Source organism: Malaclemys terrapin, chromosome 2 (assembly GCF_027887155.1).
Source record: "Malaclemys terrapin pileata isolate rMalTer1 chromosome 2, rMalTer1.hap1, whole genome shotgun sequence".
Classification (NCBI taxonomy): domain Eukaryota; kingdom Metazoa; phylum Chordata; order Testudines; family Emydidae; genus Malaclemys; species Malaclemys terrapin.
Genome location: NC_071506.1, coordinates 184377624 through 184397253, shown reverse-complemented (window position 1 = coordinate 184397253; position 19630 = coordinate 184377624). Strand labels below are relative to the sequence as shown.

The 19630-nt window shown below is 39.6% G+C and overlaps 1 protein-coding gene across 2 annotated transcripts in view; it reads right to left on the bottom strand.

The window, feature by feature from the left end:
• Window positions 1-1265: 1265 nt before the first annotated feature.
• The window catches only part of GRB10 (growth factor receptor bound protein 10), a 213466-nt gene continuing 195101 nt past the window's right edge, over window positions 1266-19630 (bottom strand). For both annotated transcript variants that reach the window (XM_054019010.1, XM_054019011.1), the window contains exons 12-17: window positions 13512-13589; window positions 12203-12319; window positions 11294-11360; window positions 9951-10038; window positions 6939-7032; window positions 1266-4510 (exon numbers count right to left, since the gene is read on the bottom strand). In XM_054019010.1, coding sequence (XP_053874985.1) covers window positions 4364-4510; window positions 6939-7032; window positions 9951-10038; window positions 11294-11360; window positions 12203-12319; window positions 13512-13589 — 591 coding nt within the window. In that variant the 3' untranslated portion in view covers window positions 1266-4363. The remainder of the gene's footprint in view (window positions 4511-6938; window positions 7033-9950; window positions 10039-11293; window positions 11361-12202; window positions 12320-13511; window positions 13590-19630) is intronic.

Here is a 19630-nt window from a genome sequence, read left to right as displayed (position 1 = left end):
AGCCTTATTGTAAATGACAGTAAGAGAATCCTCAGCTAGGAAGGTCTATGGGCTTTCTCGCTTTTTTTTTCCTGTGCCAGAGAGGCACAAGGGAGTTAGATTACAGCTCAGGATCTATTTTACTTATCCATTAAAAAAAAAAAAAATGCAGGACAATGATTAGTAAAACTGTATGACTTTTTTGTGTGAAAGTCTGAGCAATCTGAAGTTATGTTCTACTTTACAGAACACCAAACACCAAAATAAAAGTAATGTGATTTAAATGAAAATCCAGGATTATAACTGGAATGCTGGGTCTTGGTTACCAAGTATTTGTAACTTAACTTTCATGTGTTTACGAAATGCTGAACAGTTATTGTGATTTTTTTTCTGTATGGTAGTTTAAATAAATTACCAAAGTAAGTGAAACTGGTGTGATTATATTGACAAAAAATATACGCAGAATTTTGCCTTTTTGGCGATTTCCCCAGGAGTAAATTATGGGCATATTATCGTCAGTGGCATTGGAACAATTTGTGTAGTGGGGGTGCCGAGAGCCACTGAAGCAAACTGTAATCCTGTATATGATGGAAACCACTCAAGCCAGGGGGTGCTGCCGCACTCCCAGCACACCTAGTTCCGCACCCCTGATTATGGTGATAGTAGATAGTCAACTATTCTACTATGAATAACAAGGTGTTCTAGCTCAGGGATTATCTATGTGGAGAGGACCAGAAAATTGAGTTTATGATTAACGGGAAAAAGATTAAGCTGCAATATAATTGAGATGTATAAAACAAACATCATGTAGAAGTGAGCACCATAAAACTGTCTGAGAGGAGAATATGTTTATAAACAAAATAATGCAAGTACTGAAGAAAGGACCAGCAATTTAGGGGATTGTCAAAAATCCTTTAAGCGATTAGCAGGGGACAAGCCAGAGAAGATGAATGGACCTGAACAAGACACATTACCTTGCAATCAAAACTGTAATAAGGAGTTGGATTTAAATTACCCCGAGATGCCCGCTGTATTTGTGAAAGGAAGGCACAGTGAGGTTAGTTTAAATGGATTGCTATCCAATGTGGAAACTCTATGGCAAACTGTCCTATCAATAATCATTAGGCCCAACAGCCAGTAGCAAAAAGTCTCGTAGGATTCCATTTTCCTTTGAGTATTTTTAAAGAGATCTTTAACATACAGCAATCCACCCAAAATAGTTTAGTATCAAGTCAACAGTGATTAACATACTGTAGCCGCAAAAAAAAGGACATTAATTCCAAATATAAAATGAATAGCACTGTATTAATGTTTATTTCTAATTACAAGAAACAGAATATCAGTCCCTTATTTGTACAAAAATACCTGAAAGATTACAATTATGTTCACAAGCCAAAAAGCTATTTACAGTATGAAGCAAAGCATATTGAATAAAGGTTTTGTCTCTTAAGTTAATACCTTTTGCATTCCCTGAAAACTTTTAACTTTATTCCATTTTACAGTTACTAAAATCTTGCATTGTGACAATATAATTTACAATAAGCAAGTCTCGCCACTGGAAAGGTGCATTGATTGGTCAGACTGTCAGGTATTTAGTGCAGAAAAGATAAGACAAAACATCTAAACTGAGGCACGTGTTTCTTCAAGAGTAATTAACAAATAAAATGTTTCTGTACTTTAACACCTATTGTAACATAACTTAACTAGTAACTTTATTACCAAAATGGTTTGGCATTTTCCTTCTCGACATATTCAAGATTGCTACATGAAGTATTTATTTAGAAAATAAAAATCACAGGCAAAAAAAGATAAAAATTCAACAGGCTCCAAAACAACCCTGAGCATCCCCTTTACATTCATGTCATTTAAATACAAAAATAAGAGTCAAATGTCCTTCAGTCCTTGGTATTCTAAGCTGGCAGCCAGCTGAATCGGCTGGAAAAGTTTAAGGTGGTACTGACTATTTTCCAGCAGAAAGAAAAAAACCAAAACAAAAACAAAACAAAAAAACAACAGTGATCTGCTCAAGTAAGATTTCTGCCACTTGGAAAGTGGTCACTTTCTCAAAACAGTTCACGTTAGCTGGGAAAGGTATAAAATACTAAGTCAACCATCTACATACAAAATCATGATTCATAGTCAAACTTTCATTCTCAAATTAAATAAAATGCAAGTTTTATAAATATGAAACACTGCAAATGCTAACTGCCTATTGGAAAAATGGATGAGACTAAACTATGTAAACAGAAAAAAAAAAAAAAAAAAAAAACACCTTAAAACTACAGCATAAATGGTCTTACTGAAATTGGTGAATATAAGAATGTAATCAATACAAATTTTTTTCCCACTTCAGAGGGGCCAAATAGAAGCATGCAGAGTGAAGTCTGAGACTTAAGTTAGCTTAATTTCAAGGTTTTAAAATACATTTGAACTGACTAAAAAGCAGGAACACTCAATTCAGTATGTACAGTTAAAAATCCAGAAGTTTTCACTACAAACTAAATCAAGTTTCTTCATTTTTATATGTAGACATTACATGGAAAAAAAATACTAGAATGTGTTCTGTAAACTAAAATACAGTGTTTCTATACCATTGACATAGTTACAGCTGATATGGATGACTCGGGCAGGTTATAGTTTTTGTCTTAAACTATTCTCAACACTACATGAAGACCTAAAGGTACAGAATTGTTCTTCCTTCTTTATCCTTTCAGGTGGCTAGGATTTCAGCAAACCCTGTGACAAATATTAATTAGGGTGAGATCATCATAGACTAGCTGGTATAAATCATTTACTGTCTTAAGAGAAAACAGTTCTGCTCACCACAGTATTCTGAAAGTTACCAGGGTGAAACACTTCTTGCTATGTATAAACTGTGTGGAGTATTTGAAAATAAAGTTAATTCAATAGTACCTCCTGTACCTATTGACTATCTTGCTAAAAGAATGACAGTGATCTATGCAGTACGGCAGTCCAATGAGAGCATTCAACTTGTACTTACCTAGCTTCAATACTGGTTTATCAACAGAAGGGAAAGTGTTATTGTGTAAACATTAAATAATTGATTTAAATATTAACAATAAAGTAGCTCTGATGATGAACCAGCACTAAGGCAGGATATATACTAGTTTACAATAGATACTGGTATGCATTATTGTGTCTGTCACAAATACCAGTTGTCGAATGGATGTTGCCAGCAGTAAGTTAAAAGACGCCAGTCATAGTTAAATGGATTTCCAAACCCAGTTTGCACGTTCCTCATCATGTAAACTTTCATGACCCTACCAAAAGCAAAAGGGGTACAAGTTCTTTTAAAGTCCTATACCCTAAAAGAGCTTTGCTACATATCATTGTTACTGTAAGTAGACTATCTGGAAAGACAGCTCTTTGAAACAGTCTGAAAATTCAAGGAGATATAAAGCTAAAAACACTGATCTTTTGTCATAATAAGTAGAGCATCAGTGTAAGTACTTTTCCCACACAAAAAGAGCTGGTTCCAAATCCAAGTGTGGTCATACAATTTCATTTAGGAATAGTAAATTTCCTCAACAAAATCAACAGGCTGAAAAACCCAAACCACCACCATCAGTAAGTAAAAAAGGTTCAAACATTTGTGCATAGAGTCTGACTAATACAGTCTTTGCATGACTGGGTACCACTAATATGCCACAAACATACTACAGCCATTATGCTAAAAGTTAACAGTTTTAAGAGTACATATGGTGGTATGTTCTTTTAGAATTGTATTCACACTGCTTCTTCAAAGAGGAGAGAACCTCAGGTATCCAGAGATGTTTTGTGACACACACACTCACACTCTTCTGGGTTTTCTTCTAGATCCTTTTAGGCTGAAGCATTTCATACATTTTAGGGTTTAGATTAATACCCAACTCTTGCATGAATTTAAAAGCCACATCAGCTCCTAATATAGGCTGCATACAATATCCGAAACAAATAGGAGTGCAAAAAAAAAAAAAGTGATCATACAAAAAGTGAACACACTAGTCTTAATTGTCAAGATTATCCCAGGGCAAGAGTTCTTTTCAAAGATTTCTCTTCATCACTTGTTTCTGTTAAGTGGCCCAGCCAAGATAGATTCCAGTTTTGTTTCAAGATTTGATTATGATTTTACATACCCTCCCGCCAAATTTTTGGGATGCTGGGACACTCAGCAGCACTCACTCTTAGGTGTTGGACAAACCAGTAAATCTTGGTCTGTTGGCACCAGTTGAATCCATCCCTTTCAGAGTCCCAAGGTGCATAATATTTTTAAACCAACTTACACATCTGCCAATTCCCCAGTGTCAACATTCTCTTACAATTGTTCTTCTAGCAAATCCAGTCTTCCAGCAAATCCAGTCTTCAGTGAGTGTCAGATGGAAGGTCATAAGGCCACTCGGATGCAGTGGTGTTTGAGTTTGCAGGGCAAGACTCCTTTGTTTAGTTGGTAGAATTCAACAAGCTGAATTAGGTCAGAGAATTTGGTATTCCCATCATCGAGGCTGAAAAATATCTGTCCATCATCCTCACACTAGGGAAATAAGAAGTCCTTTCCAAATTAGGAGCATATTAGATTACCCAAGTATGGCAATAAGTTAAGATTCTAGGTATGATCTCATGTAAGAAAAAATAAGCACAAATTACAGCTTGTCATTTAGGAGCCTGTGATGCACAAAACCCCTTATCCATTTTGGTTAAGTTAAAAACTTAATAGGTCTCAAAATAGAAATATTGTTCTTAAAGTTACTGTCACTATACCAGTCTCATCTAAGGTAATTTGGCCCCATAGCCTGAAGTGTCCTTAGAGATTCATAAGTACCAAGTTCCTGCTTTGCCTGCACAAACAGCTCCAGTAAAAGTCCTAACCAGCTTACAACAAGTATTGAGGTAGGGCTTTTATTGTTTTTTTCACACACTGGAGAGGTGTGGAATTGTAACCAAATGACTGCAGAGACCAAACATTCACAGAATTTCCTAGCACTTTCCACCACCTTAGAGTACGTCTACACTTCTCAAGTTGGAAATTCAGAGACATACCTGCATTAGCTCTGAGCTAGAGAGCTAAAAACAGACATATAGCCATGGCAGTGTGAGGAACTAGCAGCCCAAGTATGCACCTATGGTCTTTCATTGGCATATACTCAGGGTGGCTTGCCCCACCAACTGCTCATGTCACCATGAGTACATATTCAGGTACACACTCAGGGAAGCTAGTTCCTCTCTTCCCCCCAGCAGCTACACTTCTACTGTTAACACACTAGTTTGATCAGAAATAGTGCAAGTATGTCTCCTCGAGCTGGAAATTACACGTTCAGTTCACAGTGTAGACTCCAGCTGAGAAACATCTCTTAAAAGCACATATTTTGCTGTACTAAACTAAACCAGACCTTCCAGAAGAACCCCAGATACCAGGAAACAAGTTCTGCATTTCCATCCTTGACTCAAACACTGTCAAAGAAGTGTTGACGAGCTTTTGGTGCCTCAGTTTCTGAGGGCTCAAACAACTACTAATGGTCCAACTGCCACAGGTGATAAGCACCCACAACTCCACTGAAAGAAACGTTCCTTCATCCCAGATAGAAAAGTTCTTATGAGAGTGGATGGCCAGGGGACTTGAAAGGTAAAGATAAATTCTCTACAGGTTTTCAGTCAACTCTCCGCCTCTCCATTAAGTAAAACGCAAAAGCCCTACTCAAATAATTGTTAGCTGATTACTGTATTTGGGAGACACAGGGCTTGTCTTGCAGCTGTAGAGCGCTTTAAGTTAAACCAGCCTTCGGAGAGTGCACTACAGAAAGCGCTCCAGTCTGTCCACACAGAGCGCTGAAAGCGCACTGGTGTGGCCACATTTGCAGCACTTGCAGCTGCATTGGGCGCAGTGCATTATGGGCAGCTATCCTAGCATTCAAGTGGCTGCAACGTGCTTTTCAAATGGGGGTGGGGTGGAGTGTGACAGGGAGTGTGGGGGGAGACAGAGTGGGTTTTGGGGTTCTGAGAGTGTGCCAGCATGCTGTCTTGTAAGTTCAGACCCCTCCCACCCCCCACCTCTCTCTCACTCACTCAAAGCAAACATTAGCTGTTTGTTTTTTTTCTCAGACCAGATAAGCAGCCGGCACTCCGAAACGGAGCTTTGAAAGGGCACTTCGAGTTCACAACAAAGACAAGAAAGGCCACTTCAGTTAAGGGGATTATAGGACAGTTGTAACGTTACTTCTCGTTTACACTGGCACTGAAGCGTCTCACCCAATACGCAACAGCTGTTAATCCTCTCGGGGAGGTGGAGTACCAGTAGCGCTCCAGCCAGGGAGTCAGAGCACTCTACATGTTTTGCCAGTGAGGACGGGGAGTAAGGTAGAGTGCTCTGAGAGGCTTTATTGTGGTATAACGTGCAAGTGTAGCCAAGGCCAGAGAAGAATACTAGAGTCCTGTAGGTTAAGAGTGACTTGATAATCTGATCTAAACATTTAAGGCTGATTGTGTAGATATACTAGTCCCATTCAAGGGTTTAGAATGTCTTTTGGCTAGAGGGCATTTATTTTTTGAGAAACTTCAGTTTTAACTTACAAATTCAGGCCCCTAATTCCTCAGGTAATCATAAAAGCAAAAAAAGAAACAAAAATCCCTTTCCACAAATATTCTAGTATTAGCCTTCTTGCCATCAAAAGAGTGCAATGGAGATAAAGGTAACCAATTCTTGTGATTTTAATCAGCTATAGAGATCATAGTTCTTTACATCAGTTCTACTCCTTGATTCTGATGTTTATGCTAGCAGGCAAAGCGATGACCAAAAGGATATTTTTAGACAGACTAAAAAATGCCAAAAAAGAGTTCTGTTTCTGGACACTGTCATTATATTTTATTGCACTAGTAATTTATGTCCCTAAATAGTCCTCTATATACACTGACAAAGGTTTTATGAAGAACAAATAGAATAAGAAAACTATTTGGTCAACACTTACCGGTAAGATTTGGAAATGCTTGATTTTTTGATGATGACACAGTGTAAGCACAAATGCCTTTGGATTACTCTGGCTGTCCCGGAGGAGAAACAGCCTAGGAAAGACCATTTTCTTTTAGTACAAACTTGAATAATGTGACTCATTTGCTCTAAAATCAGATCTTTTGTCATTTTGTACTCTCTTTCTCCTCCTCCTCCAGTGGTGTTAAAGGGCAATTTCTTACATAGTAATTTGCTCTCTTCGAGTTCTTACCAACCCAGGTTCATGCAACACTAGCAACAAGCAGAGACAGGGCAAAAGAAATGTGATTATGTTACGTCACCTACATACTCTATGGGGTTTGCTGGCTCTGTAATTGGGCTTTCCATTACCAATAACTAAGCTCATGAAGAAAATATTCTTGTTTGGGCTCCTATAGGATGATTTGGAGACAAAAAGAGATGAAGAAACTACCTCTCTTCTCCAGTATCCTATGCTAGCAAGACAAACGGCACTGTGATAGCAGTAGCTTTTAGATGAACAGGTGTACTCAGAAACAATGCAAAGAACTCTCTTAACAGTGACTATACATTTGCAGCTTCCATGCTACAAAGAGGTGGAGAACATATGCAAGCACCTGTAAGAGCATTTTTCCTCCGTAAAATTAGCTGAAAATGTACTCTGGGAGGCAGGGGTGGCTGCAAAGGTTTATACACACATTGTATTAGTGTACTTCATTGACGTCATTTCTAATGTGACCCCCATTTCTTTCATGTGACCCTCAAATTAGGTAGCCAGCCAACCCAGCCAAATGGTGAACTGTGTACTTGGAGGAGAAAAGAACTCCAAAACTTTAGGCATCTACTCCAAGAATTCTCCTTCACTTAGCATTCCCCACGAAGTAGATAAATGGAAAACTTCTTCATACAAAAGGAAAAGAGAGAACACCTTAGGTAATACACTCGAAACGTGACAGTTGCAACTCAGCTTGTGAGGAAGTCAAGTGTATTTCTGGGCAGGCCTTCTAAGTAACCAGTATGCCAGGAGCAATGTTTTCCAGGGTTGAGCTGCAAGAACTGTCTAGAGTTCCAGGGACAAAAAGGGACTTTCTAGTTTCTTGTGACCGCTGAAATAAACTTCAGCGCCACACACCTGCACTGCAGTGATCACTGTCCCATCTGTTCATTGCATTTCTGCAGGCAAGGGAGTTACGCCACAGCTGAAAAACACTCTGTCAGAGTACTCCTCTCTCCTTGGATTATGATTGTATCTATGGAGCTGAGAGTCGATAATACTTCTATAACAGGACCCCTGTATAGCCCTGATGCTTCAAGAAGAGACGAGCAAGTGCCAGAAACATCAGCTGAGCATACTCTTGACTTTCTGGGACATATTTGTGCTATAAAAAAGACCTTCACCTCTTTCCTTATGGTAACACTGTATGGTGCTTTGGTCAAGAATGTGACTAGCAGGGAAGCATTACATTCCTAAATCTCTGTAACGTAGAGCCCGAGATATCTGGGCAATACGGCACCCTGGGGACCTGAGTCACCATTAGCTGCCCCTCCACAAATGAATCCTAACCTAGCTTCCATGGTGAGTAGACTCACTAGAACAGAAGGTAGGCTCCGGGGTGGTGCCAGAAATGAGGGGCTCAGGGTAAGGGAGGGGGCTCCGGGCTGAGGGTTTGGAGTGCGGGAGCGCGCTCAGGTCTGGGGCAGGGGGTTGGAGTGCAGGAGGGGGCTCATGGCTGGGGCAGGGAGCTCAGGGTGGGGGGTGCAGGCTCTGGGAGGGAGTCAAGGTGCAGGAGGGGGTTCCGATCTTGGGCAGTGGATTCGGGGTGGGTGTGCATTCTCTGGGAGTGGGTTGGGGTACAGGAGGGGGCTCAGGACTCGGGCCGGGGGTAGGAGTGCCGGAGGTGGTGAGGGTTCCGGGCTCCGACCGGGCGCCGCTTACCTCAGGCAGCTCCCAGTCGGCAGTGCAGCAGGCTAAGGCAGGATCCCTCCCACCCTGGCCCCGCACTGCTCCCAGAAGTGGCCACAATGTGGCCAGGCAGTTCTGTGTGGTGTGTGCTGCTAGCAGTGCGTCTGCAGGCGCCACCCCCTGCAGCTCCCATTGGCCATGTTTCCCGGCCAACGGGAGCTGCAGGGGCAGCGCCTGAGGGTGGGGGTAGGCGCACGTGGACTCAGAGCTTTCCTGATCGCCGCTGCGCCTAGCCAGGGCTGCAGGGACAGCCAACTGACCGGCTTGGCACTCTAGCTTCCCCCGCAGTGGGGCAAGCCAGCGGTCCCGGCTCCAGCCCCGTGGAGGGCACTGAGGTACAGGGCTTCAGGCCCACGGGGTGAAGACTTGCCACGGTCCGGATGAAATTAAGCAGGGGGCTGGATCCGGCATGCAGGCTGGAGGTTTCCCACCCCTGCTCTAGAGAATGAAAGAGGCTAAGATTTTATGGGACCGGACAATTGTCACAGACCGAACGGTGCAGGCAAACACAGCGGACATTGTTGTAGAAAAGACAACCAACAAGACTTTGTTAACTGATGTTGCCATACCAGCAGACAGAACATAGAAAAGGAACATGAATAGAAGATGGTGAAGCATGAAGAACTTTGCCACGAAGTGGAATGATTATGAAAAACTAGTACATGATCAATTTCAGTGATCACTGGAGCACTTGGAGTGACCCCCAGAAGGTATGAATGAACAGCTCAAAGACACGTTACAGGAACAAGACATCATGATGAGTGACCTCCAGAAAACAGCACTCTTAGGCACAGAGAATTTTAAGGAAAATCAAGGGAGAATGAGTACTTTTGAGCACTTACAATGCTGGAGTACTGCAGAGGGTTTAACCAACTCCTGACTATCCAAACCTACAGTCTTTGTTCATGGTCAGGATTCATTGGTGGCTCAGGGGGTGAAATTTTAGACAGTTGCTTTCTCCTTTTTCTGCATAAAGACCCTGTACATTGTAAAGACTATTTGTTTTAAAAAAAATCTCTATGATACTGAGGGATAATAATAAATACTTACCCATCCACAAGCCCTTGCTGTTTAATAATCCTGTGGGACTCTTCCCTAGAGATCCTGCCATGAAACCAGTGCTGTGTCCTATGGATAACTGAGCAGGGATGGGGGAGAGAAGGGGGAAATGGTTAATAGCATCAAGATGTACAATAAGTATTTCTATCTAGAAAATTATGTATCAAAACTTTTAAAAGAAGTGTGTATAGTATATTGTTGAAGTTATTGAAGATTTGTTAAAGACTGAAATCTCTTCAAAGATTCCAGTAAAGCCTGAGGTGTCCAATAACAAACCTGAGATGGCATTTTATTGTTTATAGATACAACATATGCAATTTTGTTATAGCACCGAGTTCCACAAATTCCTGAAAAAAATTCTCCCTGGAGGTAAAACTTCTTGATATATCACATCCAGGTTGAGACCAGGCAACGAAAGTTTAACACCTTCAGCCATTTGAGTTATAGAGTGAAAAACACCTCCCTTGCATCCTTCCAAATTAGAGATACCACAAATTTAGAAGTGACTGGACAAAAATACCTAGTCCTCTATATGGGATTTTAAAATACTTTAAAATGTATTCCTAATTGAAAAGTTATTCCATATGAGACAGAGGGCATCTGCTAAGGTTTTAACATTCTAATATGTTTGAACAATAGTAACAAAGGTGAAAACTCCCCTCATCCTGCACCCTCGCCCATCTGAATGAAGTAAACTTTAAATCTTATATAAAGCCAACATTAAGGAGTTTGAACTTCCCCTTTAAAAACCCAAGGAGATTAAATGCAAGATACTAGTGCACCATTAAGATTACAATCTTAACAAGACATTCAACTTGAAAAAAATAGTTATGTTTATGAGCAACCAATTTTTTGTTTGTATAGTAATAATTAATGATGATGTAATTTTAAAATCCTATTTGTTACTATTTACAGAGCGTAATAGTATAATACAGGGCATTTTTCATGCTGAAAGAAAAAGTATCTGACTGTTGGATTTGATCCAAACTGTGCAAATATTTATGGGTCTAGATTTGTATAAAATTTAGATTGCAAAATTTAGAATTGTAATCAAATTTGAGTGCCCCTTTAAAAGGAGAAGTCCCTCCTCTTATGGAAGACTAATTCTTAGTCTCCTGACTTAAAAATGTTTACACTTGCTGGCTTTTACATTGCATTAAATTTTTAGTTATCCTGTCATTAGCGATAGAACAGAATTTCACCTTAAAATTTAAAACTTTTAAGGTGTCTGAAAATCAGGATCTGATTTTCACAGCTTTGGGCTCCATTTCTACATTAAACATTCATTTGCTTTGTCCCAAAGAGGTCTCTGCTACTATGTAATACAAATTTACCTGTGCTCAGTGTGGAAGGATGGAGTGGACTTTGGCTACCTAAGATGTTCATTCTTGTGCTGCGTTTCTGCAGAAGAAATTAGTTAGCATTAAATCCAGTCTGAAACCTTGACTTGAGAGAATTAGAACACGTGCAGTACAGATTTAATATACAAGAAACTGGGGCTGGGAAGTTTAATGCAATGAAGAGAAAGAGAAATGCAGCTCTGAGGGGAGGGGGGCTAGTCTACAAGCAGAGGCCCACTTCTGTTGACTTAAAATAGAAGCTGGGTCTTAATTAATGAAAACTCAACATGTAGAAAGGAAAAAAAAAGACCTATCAATATGCTTCCGCCCAGTCAATACACTATGTATTCAATGAAGCAAGATGAGTCTGTCTCCCATACAGCGAGCACCTACTAGTGCTTCAGGTAATAACTTCTATTCCCTAGCGGACGAGTGTGTGGGAAAACTTGTACTGCAGCTGTCTGTCCACATGACACTATAAACAAGTTACATCAGTTTTCATTCCAAGAGGTCCTGCCTCTTGTATATTCTGCAGTTAAACTTACTGGGAGCAAGCCATTAGTCACAGCCCCAGCCTCTTCCATGTGGGGAAGCATTTAATTTGACATATTCCTCCTCAGAGACTGGCTTTGCAAACTGGCAGTAAAGTTCTGGTGGGTCTGCTTTCCCCCTCAACCTTCCTCTGGACACTAGGGGGACAGAGAAGCAGTGGTAGAAGGTTGTTGTGAATGTGACAGTTACACTCAAGATGGAAATTGACTCTTTCATATCTGCATGCTTGTAGCGTGAATGTTTCAAGTCCGTGCTAAGCTATACTGTGACCATCACTGCATTAGCTTCATAGCGCACTGCGTGTTCCAGCTCTCAATGGGCACTTGTTAAATATGAAGAGAAGATCATTACCCTCCAAGCATGGCCTTCTTCCAAAGCGGCACTCTGTGCTTCAGCAGGATTTTCAATAACTCTTCCTATTTGTCCCGAAAAATCCATTGCTACTAGTGAGTTTTCAGATACACTTCTCTGAAAAGGAATTTTCACTTGTTTCAAAACCCAGGAAAGTTACAATTTAAGAAAACAGTTTTGCTTCCAGATCTTTTGTTGATTTCAAGAATTTTTTTTTGCAGTTAATGGTATAGAAAATACAAACCAGTTTAAATCCTTGATTCTAAGAAATTCACAGTACTATCATTATATGGAATTTGTTTTAATGTTGTCCCCAAAAAGGCTGGGTGCCAAAACTGCCCATCTTTTCCCCTACCCCACAAAACCCCCATGTTCTAGCTCCTTTCATGGTGAGCTAACCCCACTGTTCCCACCAGACAGATGAGGTGCTGCTCTTCTTACAGCTAGGAGAATAAGGGCGCTGACTTTGGACTGTAACTCTAATACTTTCTGGAGCACAGCACTGTCACCAAGCTGCCCCAGGAAGTATACAAGATCAAAGAATCAGATATATATGTTTCTAATTAAAAAACCCAACAACAACAAAAAAACCCACACAGGCATAGTACAAAGCAGTGAAAGTACAAAAACTCTTTCCTCTTTCAGTTACTTTGACTTACGGGGAATTCACTTGTACAGAGAAAAGAGGCATGTACAAAATATGAATCCTAAAATACAGCTATTAAAAAGAGGGAAAATGGAGCAGGTACTTTCTCATATTCCCTATATACTTGTGGAATTAATAAAAACTGCTCCTGGACAAGGCTCCTAACAACCAGTCACATTCATACAACTGCTGTTAGGAATAAGAAGTAACCCAATTTGTTTTGGGGGAAAAAAACTCCAGATGGATTTGGAAGTGTTTGGAGATTGAGCATCATTATTGATGGTGATGTTTACCTTGCATACAGGCAAACATAACTGAAGTTTGTACTTACGGACTTTGAGGGCTAAAGCTTATTTCCATTTAAGTCCATTTCTATGCATGCAGGAGCAGACCCTAAAAATTATAGGACCCTCTTTTGGGGATTGTTGTGGATAGCTCATTGGTGGCTTCTGCTCAGTGCACAGCAGCAGTTAAAACAAATAGGATGCTTGGGTGTATTAATAAAGGAATAGAGTCTCATCTGGGAAGACATTTCATGAACACCATTGAACAGTGCAAAGCTTTCTAATTCAGAGAACTATGAATTATCACGTAAGCCACTGCAAAACTGTTACACAAGGATGGAGGACCGGCAATATATTTAAAAGTAACTTCAGTACTTACAACTGGAGTGGAGAAGTGGGGAAGCACGTTTTTTCTCTGCTGGGGAATTCTGTAATTCTGGTACAGTAGCATTCCATACTGTAGATGGGAAGGAAAAGAAACATTCAACTGCATCTCTTTATAGCAACTATTGTAATGCCACTCGCATTGGAGCAGATACTGTATGCTTACTTCGGTATTAGAAATAGTCCTCGGGCAAACTAGATTACGTAATTATGAGCACGGGGCACATGAGGCAGCCAAACGTGCATGGTAAGTTTATTACAAGGATATCACCTCCATATATATATATATATAAACTAAATACCTATGAATAGCTTTATCCACACACCCAAATATGAACCATACATATGCACATGCAGATCAGCTCTACTTAGAAACTCCTGTTCATCAGCCACCACTTCAGAATAGCTCAAAGACTCCCACTACAGTGTTATTCATCTTTTAGAGAGAAGCCCACAGTCAGTTTTTGCTGATCCCTTGGATTCCCCAGTCAAAGTGGATTTTGCTATAATTTTAGGCAGAGAACACAGTGATGCCTATAAAGTTTGTACAACTGATTCAATTCTAAAAAGATCACTTTCAGCTACTCAAAACTTTTGAGGGTGAAAGTTGGCAGATTCATCACTCAGAGCAAATTATTTTTAACAGTTGAGTGAAATTGATTAATTGATTCAGTTATTTGAGAAGAGAGAATGCACACTTTCATCTCCCCTGCCACCCCTTTTTTAATAATGGAACTTAAAAATAATAGCTCTAACCCTTCAGTGGTTGGTGTTAAGAGATTAAAAATTTGGCAGGGAGATATACCATAGGTCCATATGTGGCTTTCAGTGGTCTTGCTGTGATTTGTCTAACTTACAGGGATTTTTAGAGCATACTTAGTGCATGAACCTATGTAATGAGTTCTCTTAAGAGGTTGCAAATGTTCTACTGGCTTTGTGCCTACATAGCTCCAAACTGCACAGGGGGTATGATGCAATTTTATGTGTGGAATGAGCGAGGCTGAGCTGGAATGGAAATAGGCCTCTGATAAGTGAAGTTCTCACAGAATTGAGGGGAGAGGAGCTGGCAGTAGTATTCTTCTACCTCCTCCCACCAAAATACCCTTTAGAGATCACAAAAAATAATAAAATAGATAGTATACATTTGGACTCTTTTGGGAATAAACATACTGATTTTAAGCTTTCCAGTTCAGTTTTGACTTTAACGTTAGTGTTACTGTATCTAAATGTACACAATTAAGTTATTTCAACAGGAAGTAACAGTGGTACTGTACTTCAATCTCACGTACAAAAAGGAGACATTGAACTATAACTATGTTACTCATCATGCATGACAAAGGTTACATTCATGTGTAGCTACGACTGTGGAAAAATATAATAGGCTATAATGCATGTTCTTATTTGAGAATCAGTATTTGACCATGCCTTCCACATGGCTTTTAATCTTAAATAATGGCTTCAATTTATTCCATGCCTGGACAGTTAGCTGATCAAAATTCAGTAAAAAGTAACTGGAGACAGAACTGTGCTAGTGGTCATTAAAGAGACACTTGCAGCTCACAGGCCTCAGTCTGAGAATCACTGGTGTAGATGTAGCATTTAATGCGTCTCCTGTGGCTCTTTTGCAGCACATAATATTAAAACAGTGTGATTTAGCCACTGAGGTCTGAGTATCCCTGATCTGCACAAATCAGATACACATTTTGTATTCAGGTACAGTCCAGGATACAAGAAACAACATGCACATCCTGGAGTACATTTATCTAGTACAGCCTGTTTTGTATTCACTTACAAATGGGAAAAGGATTTTCTGTACTGTAATTTACAGAGAATTGTTCTTAAAGATTAACGGGATAGATAATTTGGAAAGCATTCAAATCAATGAGTTCTGATTTGGAAAATGAGAGTTTAATGCAATCAGGGCACAGAGAATGGACTGAAAAGCTGCAGTTCCCCATATGTGCATGTGTGATAGAGGAACTTCACTACTAATGCAAAAGTGACTTTGATAAAATTATTATAAATTTACTCTTCTAATGTTAGGTCATTACAAACTTGCCTGTACCTTTACTGAACCGTAGGAGATAGTTACCACTACTTTCATGCATATGGTGCTTATAGAAAAGTTCCTCACACGCATATATTTTTTATTTATTTAATTATATGAAATGTCCAAGCTAAGGAAACTCCTAGGAATTCTGTTGACTGTCAATGTGACAAACTCCTCAAGTGTCCAGGGAGAGAAAACCACTTTTATTACCCCTAGGGATATTTATACTAACTCTGAAATGCTATTTTAATTCCTATTTTGCTTTATTTTTTTATACTAATATCTTACATGCTATGTTTTGAAAAATGGATGTAAGTTTGGTTGTTGTGATTGGTGCTTGGTATAGAATATCTGATAGCAGTTTTTAATTGCAAATTGTATACTGCAACTGGTAAAAGCCATTTGGCCTATAAGGCATCTAAACCAGAGTATCTTATCACAGAACAGGACACATCTGTTGTCTAAAATGTCAGTTGGAAAAGAAATGGTTTATCTCAAACAACAGACCTTGCAAAAGAGTTAGGTCCTGACTTCAAGAGGATGTTAACAGCAAAAAGAAGTCACGTATTGCGATGTATTATCAGAAGCAAAAAAGTTGGTAGTAAAGAGAATTATTTCACAGTCATTCTAAAATCTTGCTCCTTGAAGCCTTAAGAAAAACATTTATACTTGAGAAATATTTTGTAGAAAACCTTTGTTTATTTCTTAAATGTTGAGATGGCAAGCCCTGGTGAAATGTAATTCCTAAAATCATTGCTATGTAAATAGTAAAATGCTTTTTGTACTATCATGGAATCCAGTGACCTTGTTACATTGATTACTGATGCAAGTATAAAATATTTATATTAATGGGGATTATTTAGCAAACTATCTGGCATTCTCAAGCAGCAATTCCCTCACCCAACTCAGGAAGACAAGAAGAATCATCCCTGCAAAAATTGTTATTAAAGAAGTCGATGATTTTTCGTCACTAACTATTTAAGCTAAAATCTAAGAATTTATTTAACTTTAAGAGCCTATTTGGAGAACTAAAAAACTTCTATGCAAAAGAACAAGAGTGTTTGGACTTTTAAAAAAAGAATTTCAATTCCTGTTGAACTTCTCTCAGAAACACCTGGATAAAAAGGAAGTTAAAACTAACCTTTAAAGTTATCTAAGGTTTTCCTGCCACAAGAAAACAAAGACAATTAGATGTGTGTTGCATGTTCATTAAGCATACTGCGTATTCAGAAGCTAAAGGTGTAACCATAACCAAACCCTGAAGACATGGAGCCAGTGAAAGGATGACATCAGCCAACTTTGAATCTAAACAAGCCTGAGAGATGTTTTCTTAAAATGTCATGAAAATAGGAAGAAGATTATAAAAACTCTAAAGTGAGCCCCCAACACACACAGCCACAGCCACACACAGCCAAGAGATTAGATTTAAAAACTCTTGTAGTGATTTTATTGGAATATGGAAATGCTCTTTTAACTTAAGATGTTAACAGTTTCTCCTGGTAATCACCAAATAGTTAGACCAGGGAGTGGAGACAGGGGTTGAGTGTTGGGTATGTCTATAACACAAAGAAAAACCCCGTGGCTGGCCTGTGTCAACTGATTTGTGCTTGCAGACTCAGGCTGAGGATCTGTTTCATTGCTGTGTAGACTTCCGGGCTCGAGCTTGGTTTTCTAACAATACAATGAAACTAGGCTCACAGCAACTTTGGGAATAAGACCCTGGTCTCAATTTATGAAGAGAAAAGTGGCTCCACCAAAGGAGGGCCAATTCTCAAGGGTGCAATATCTACTTTCTACGACGTGGCACCCAGAAGAGACTGTGCGTTGTGTCTTTTGTTTGTTGTGTTGTCTTTTGTTTTCTTTTCCTTTTTTATATAATAAAATAGCCAAGGTTAATAATTGTGATTATTTTGCTTGACTTTAATAATGGTGCCCCTAAAGTATGTAGAAGAACCCCTGTGACTTAGGGCTTGTCTACATTACCCGCTGGATTGACGGGAAGTGATTGATCCAGCGGGGGGTGTGGAGGGAGGGGGTGTCGATCTATCACATCTAGTCTAGACATGATAAATCGACCGTCGAGCGCTCTCCCGTCAATTCCGGTACTCCACCAGGACGAGAGGCGCAGGCGGAGTCGATGGGAGAGCGTCAGCGGTCGACTTACCACAGTGAAGACACTGCGGTAAGTAGCTCTAAGTACGTCAACTTCAGCTATGTTATTCATGTAGCTGAAGTTGAATAACTTAGATCAATCCCCCCTCCCAGTGTAGACCAGGCCTAAACAGTGGAAATCATATCCCTGAGTTCGCACCTAGAGAAACAATTCACGACAGCTGGACTACAATAACTTGTTTCTCAAGACTAAATATTTTTAGTAATTTGGGGGATAAAAATTACATGGCACACAACACAAATTTAAAATTACCACTTTCTACCCCACTCGTCTGGAAATTAGCCAGGACTAAAGACCAACCAGACAAACTTTTGAAACTGAGGAGTGGGTCAGGGGATAAAAATGTTGCAGAATAAGGTAAATATACTACTATGTACTTTCTGTGTACTGTGCAATACTTCCTGGTAAACATCATGTGTGAGGGACTGTTTGGCCACAGATAACCGATTACAATAGAAAGTGATAATGTTAATCTCAGAGGTTGTAGAATTATCCTGCAGTTAAGACGGTGCCACATTCCTTCCAGAGCACTGCAGCCTGTAGAGTTGATACTGAACTTCCTATTTAGCCTCAAGAATACACAACGTTGGCTGACCCCAGAATCAAGTTGCCCTTTTGTTTATGACGTGACATTGTGTATGGAGATGCTATAAATGCATTAACTAGAATCTCGGCATACATTTTCAAATGTGACAAGTTATTCTGGGTGACTCTTAACCCACCTTAAAGACCTCTGATTTTCAGAGAGTGCTGAGTACCCACCCTCTGAAATCTGGCCCTTCAAGGTGTCTCAGGAGTTGGGCACCCCATCATCACTTGTGAAAATTCTAATGAGACAACATTAAATTTGTGTTGCCTGCGTGGATCTGAATTCTTATGCATCCACCTTACAATATTCACATAAAATTGTAGCATAGAAATTGAGAGTTAGCACGGAGGGGAGGCTTTTCATGGATGAGATAGTAGAGAATTTATGTTGCCCTTGACAAAAGTGAGGCTCTGAGGTTTTGAAAGCCTCTAGGGTCTTCTCCTCCAAATGAGATTTTCAAGGTTGGAATTTATAAAGGGTACTTCTACAGATCTGTAGATTCTAACCGACCTCCTCCTCGATGGGAGCCAGACAGTCCATTGCTTCTGTGCTAGAACACAAAAGATTGTTTCCCACTGAGGTTTCTCTCCACAATTCCCCACCCCAATACAATCTATCATACAAGACTCTGAACTACACCACCACTCTGCCAGCCAAGTGAGGAAGCTAGTACTACTCTTTTTGTCAAGAGTATACTGCTAAGTCTCCTTCCATGCACCCCTTCCAATGAAAAACATATTCACTCCTTGCTCTCAGCTATACATACTCTTGACCCAGGTCGGATGTTGACTCATGTTTTATTAGAAGCCACACCAGTTAAACAAAAACACTGCAAAAAAAACCACTACAGTTTTTAAAAGAGAATTTGCCTCAGGAAAAAGAAAACAAAAATTCTGAACAAAATGGCAGGACAGGACACTAGACTTGTACTAGTTAAAATCACTGCAAGTTAATGAGTCTAAATACTTGACCTAAACTCTCGATATTTTTTTTTTTTTTTTGGTAGATTCTGCATTGACATGATGAGTTTAAAACCAGTGACTGTTTCAATTTTTGAGGCAAACATATACTTCATATTTTGCATTGCCAGGATTGCGTTTTACTTATACATTCAATGAATACAATCTAATGCTGTGGTTACAAGATTCTGATTAAAAGCTGTATCCAGTATTTTAATTTCCAAAATAGAAGTATCTGCTGCAGAATATAGTTGACCTTGGGATACGTAAGTGAGCAGTTCGATAAGAGTAGCTAGGGATTTCTTCATAAAAATATTGCCTTGTGTATTCAGTGCACAACGGT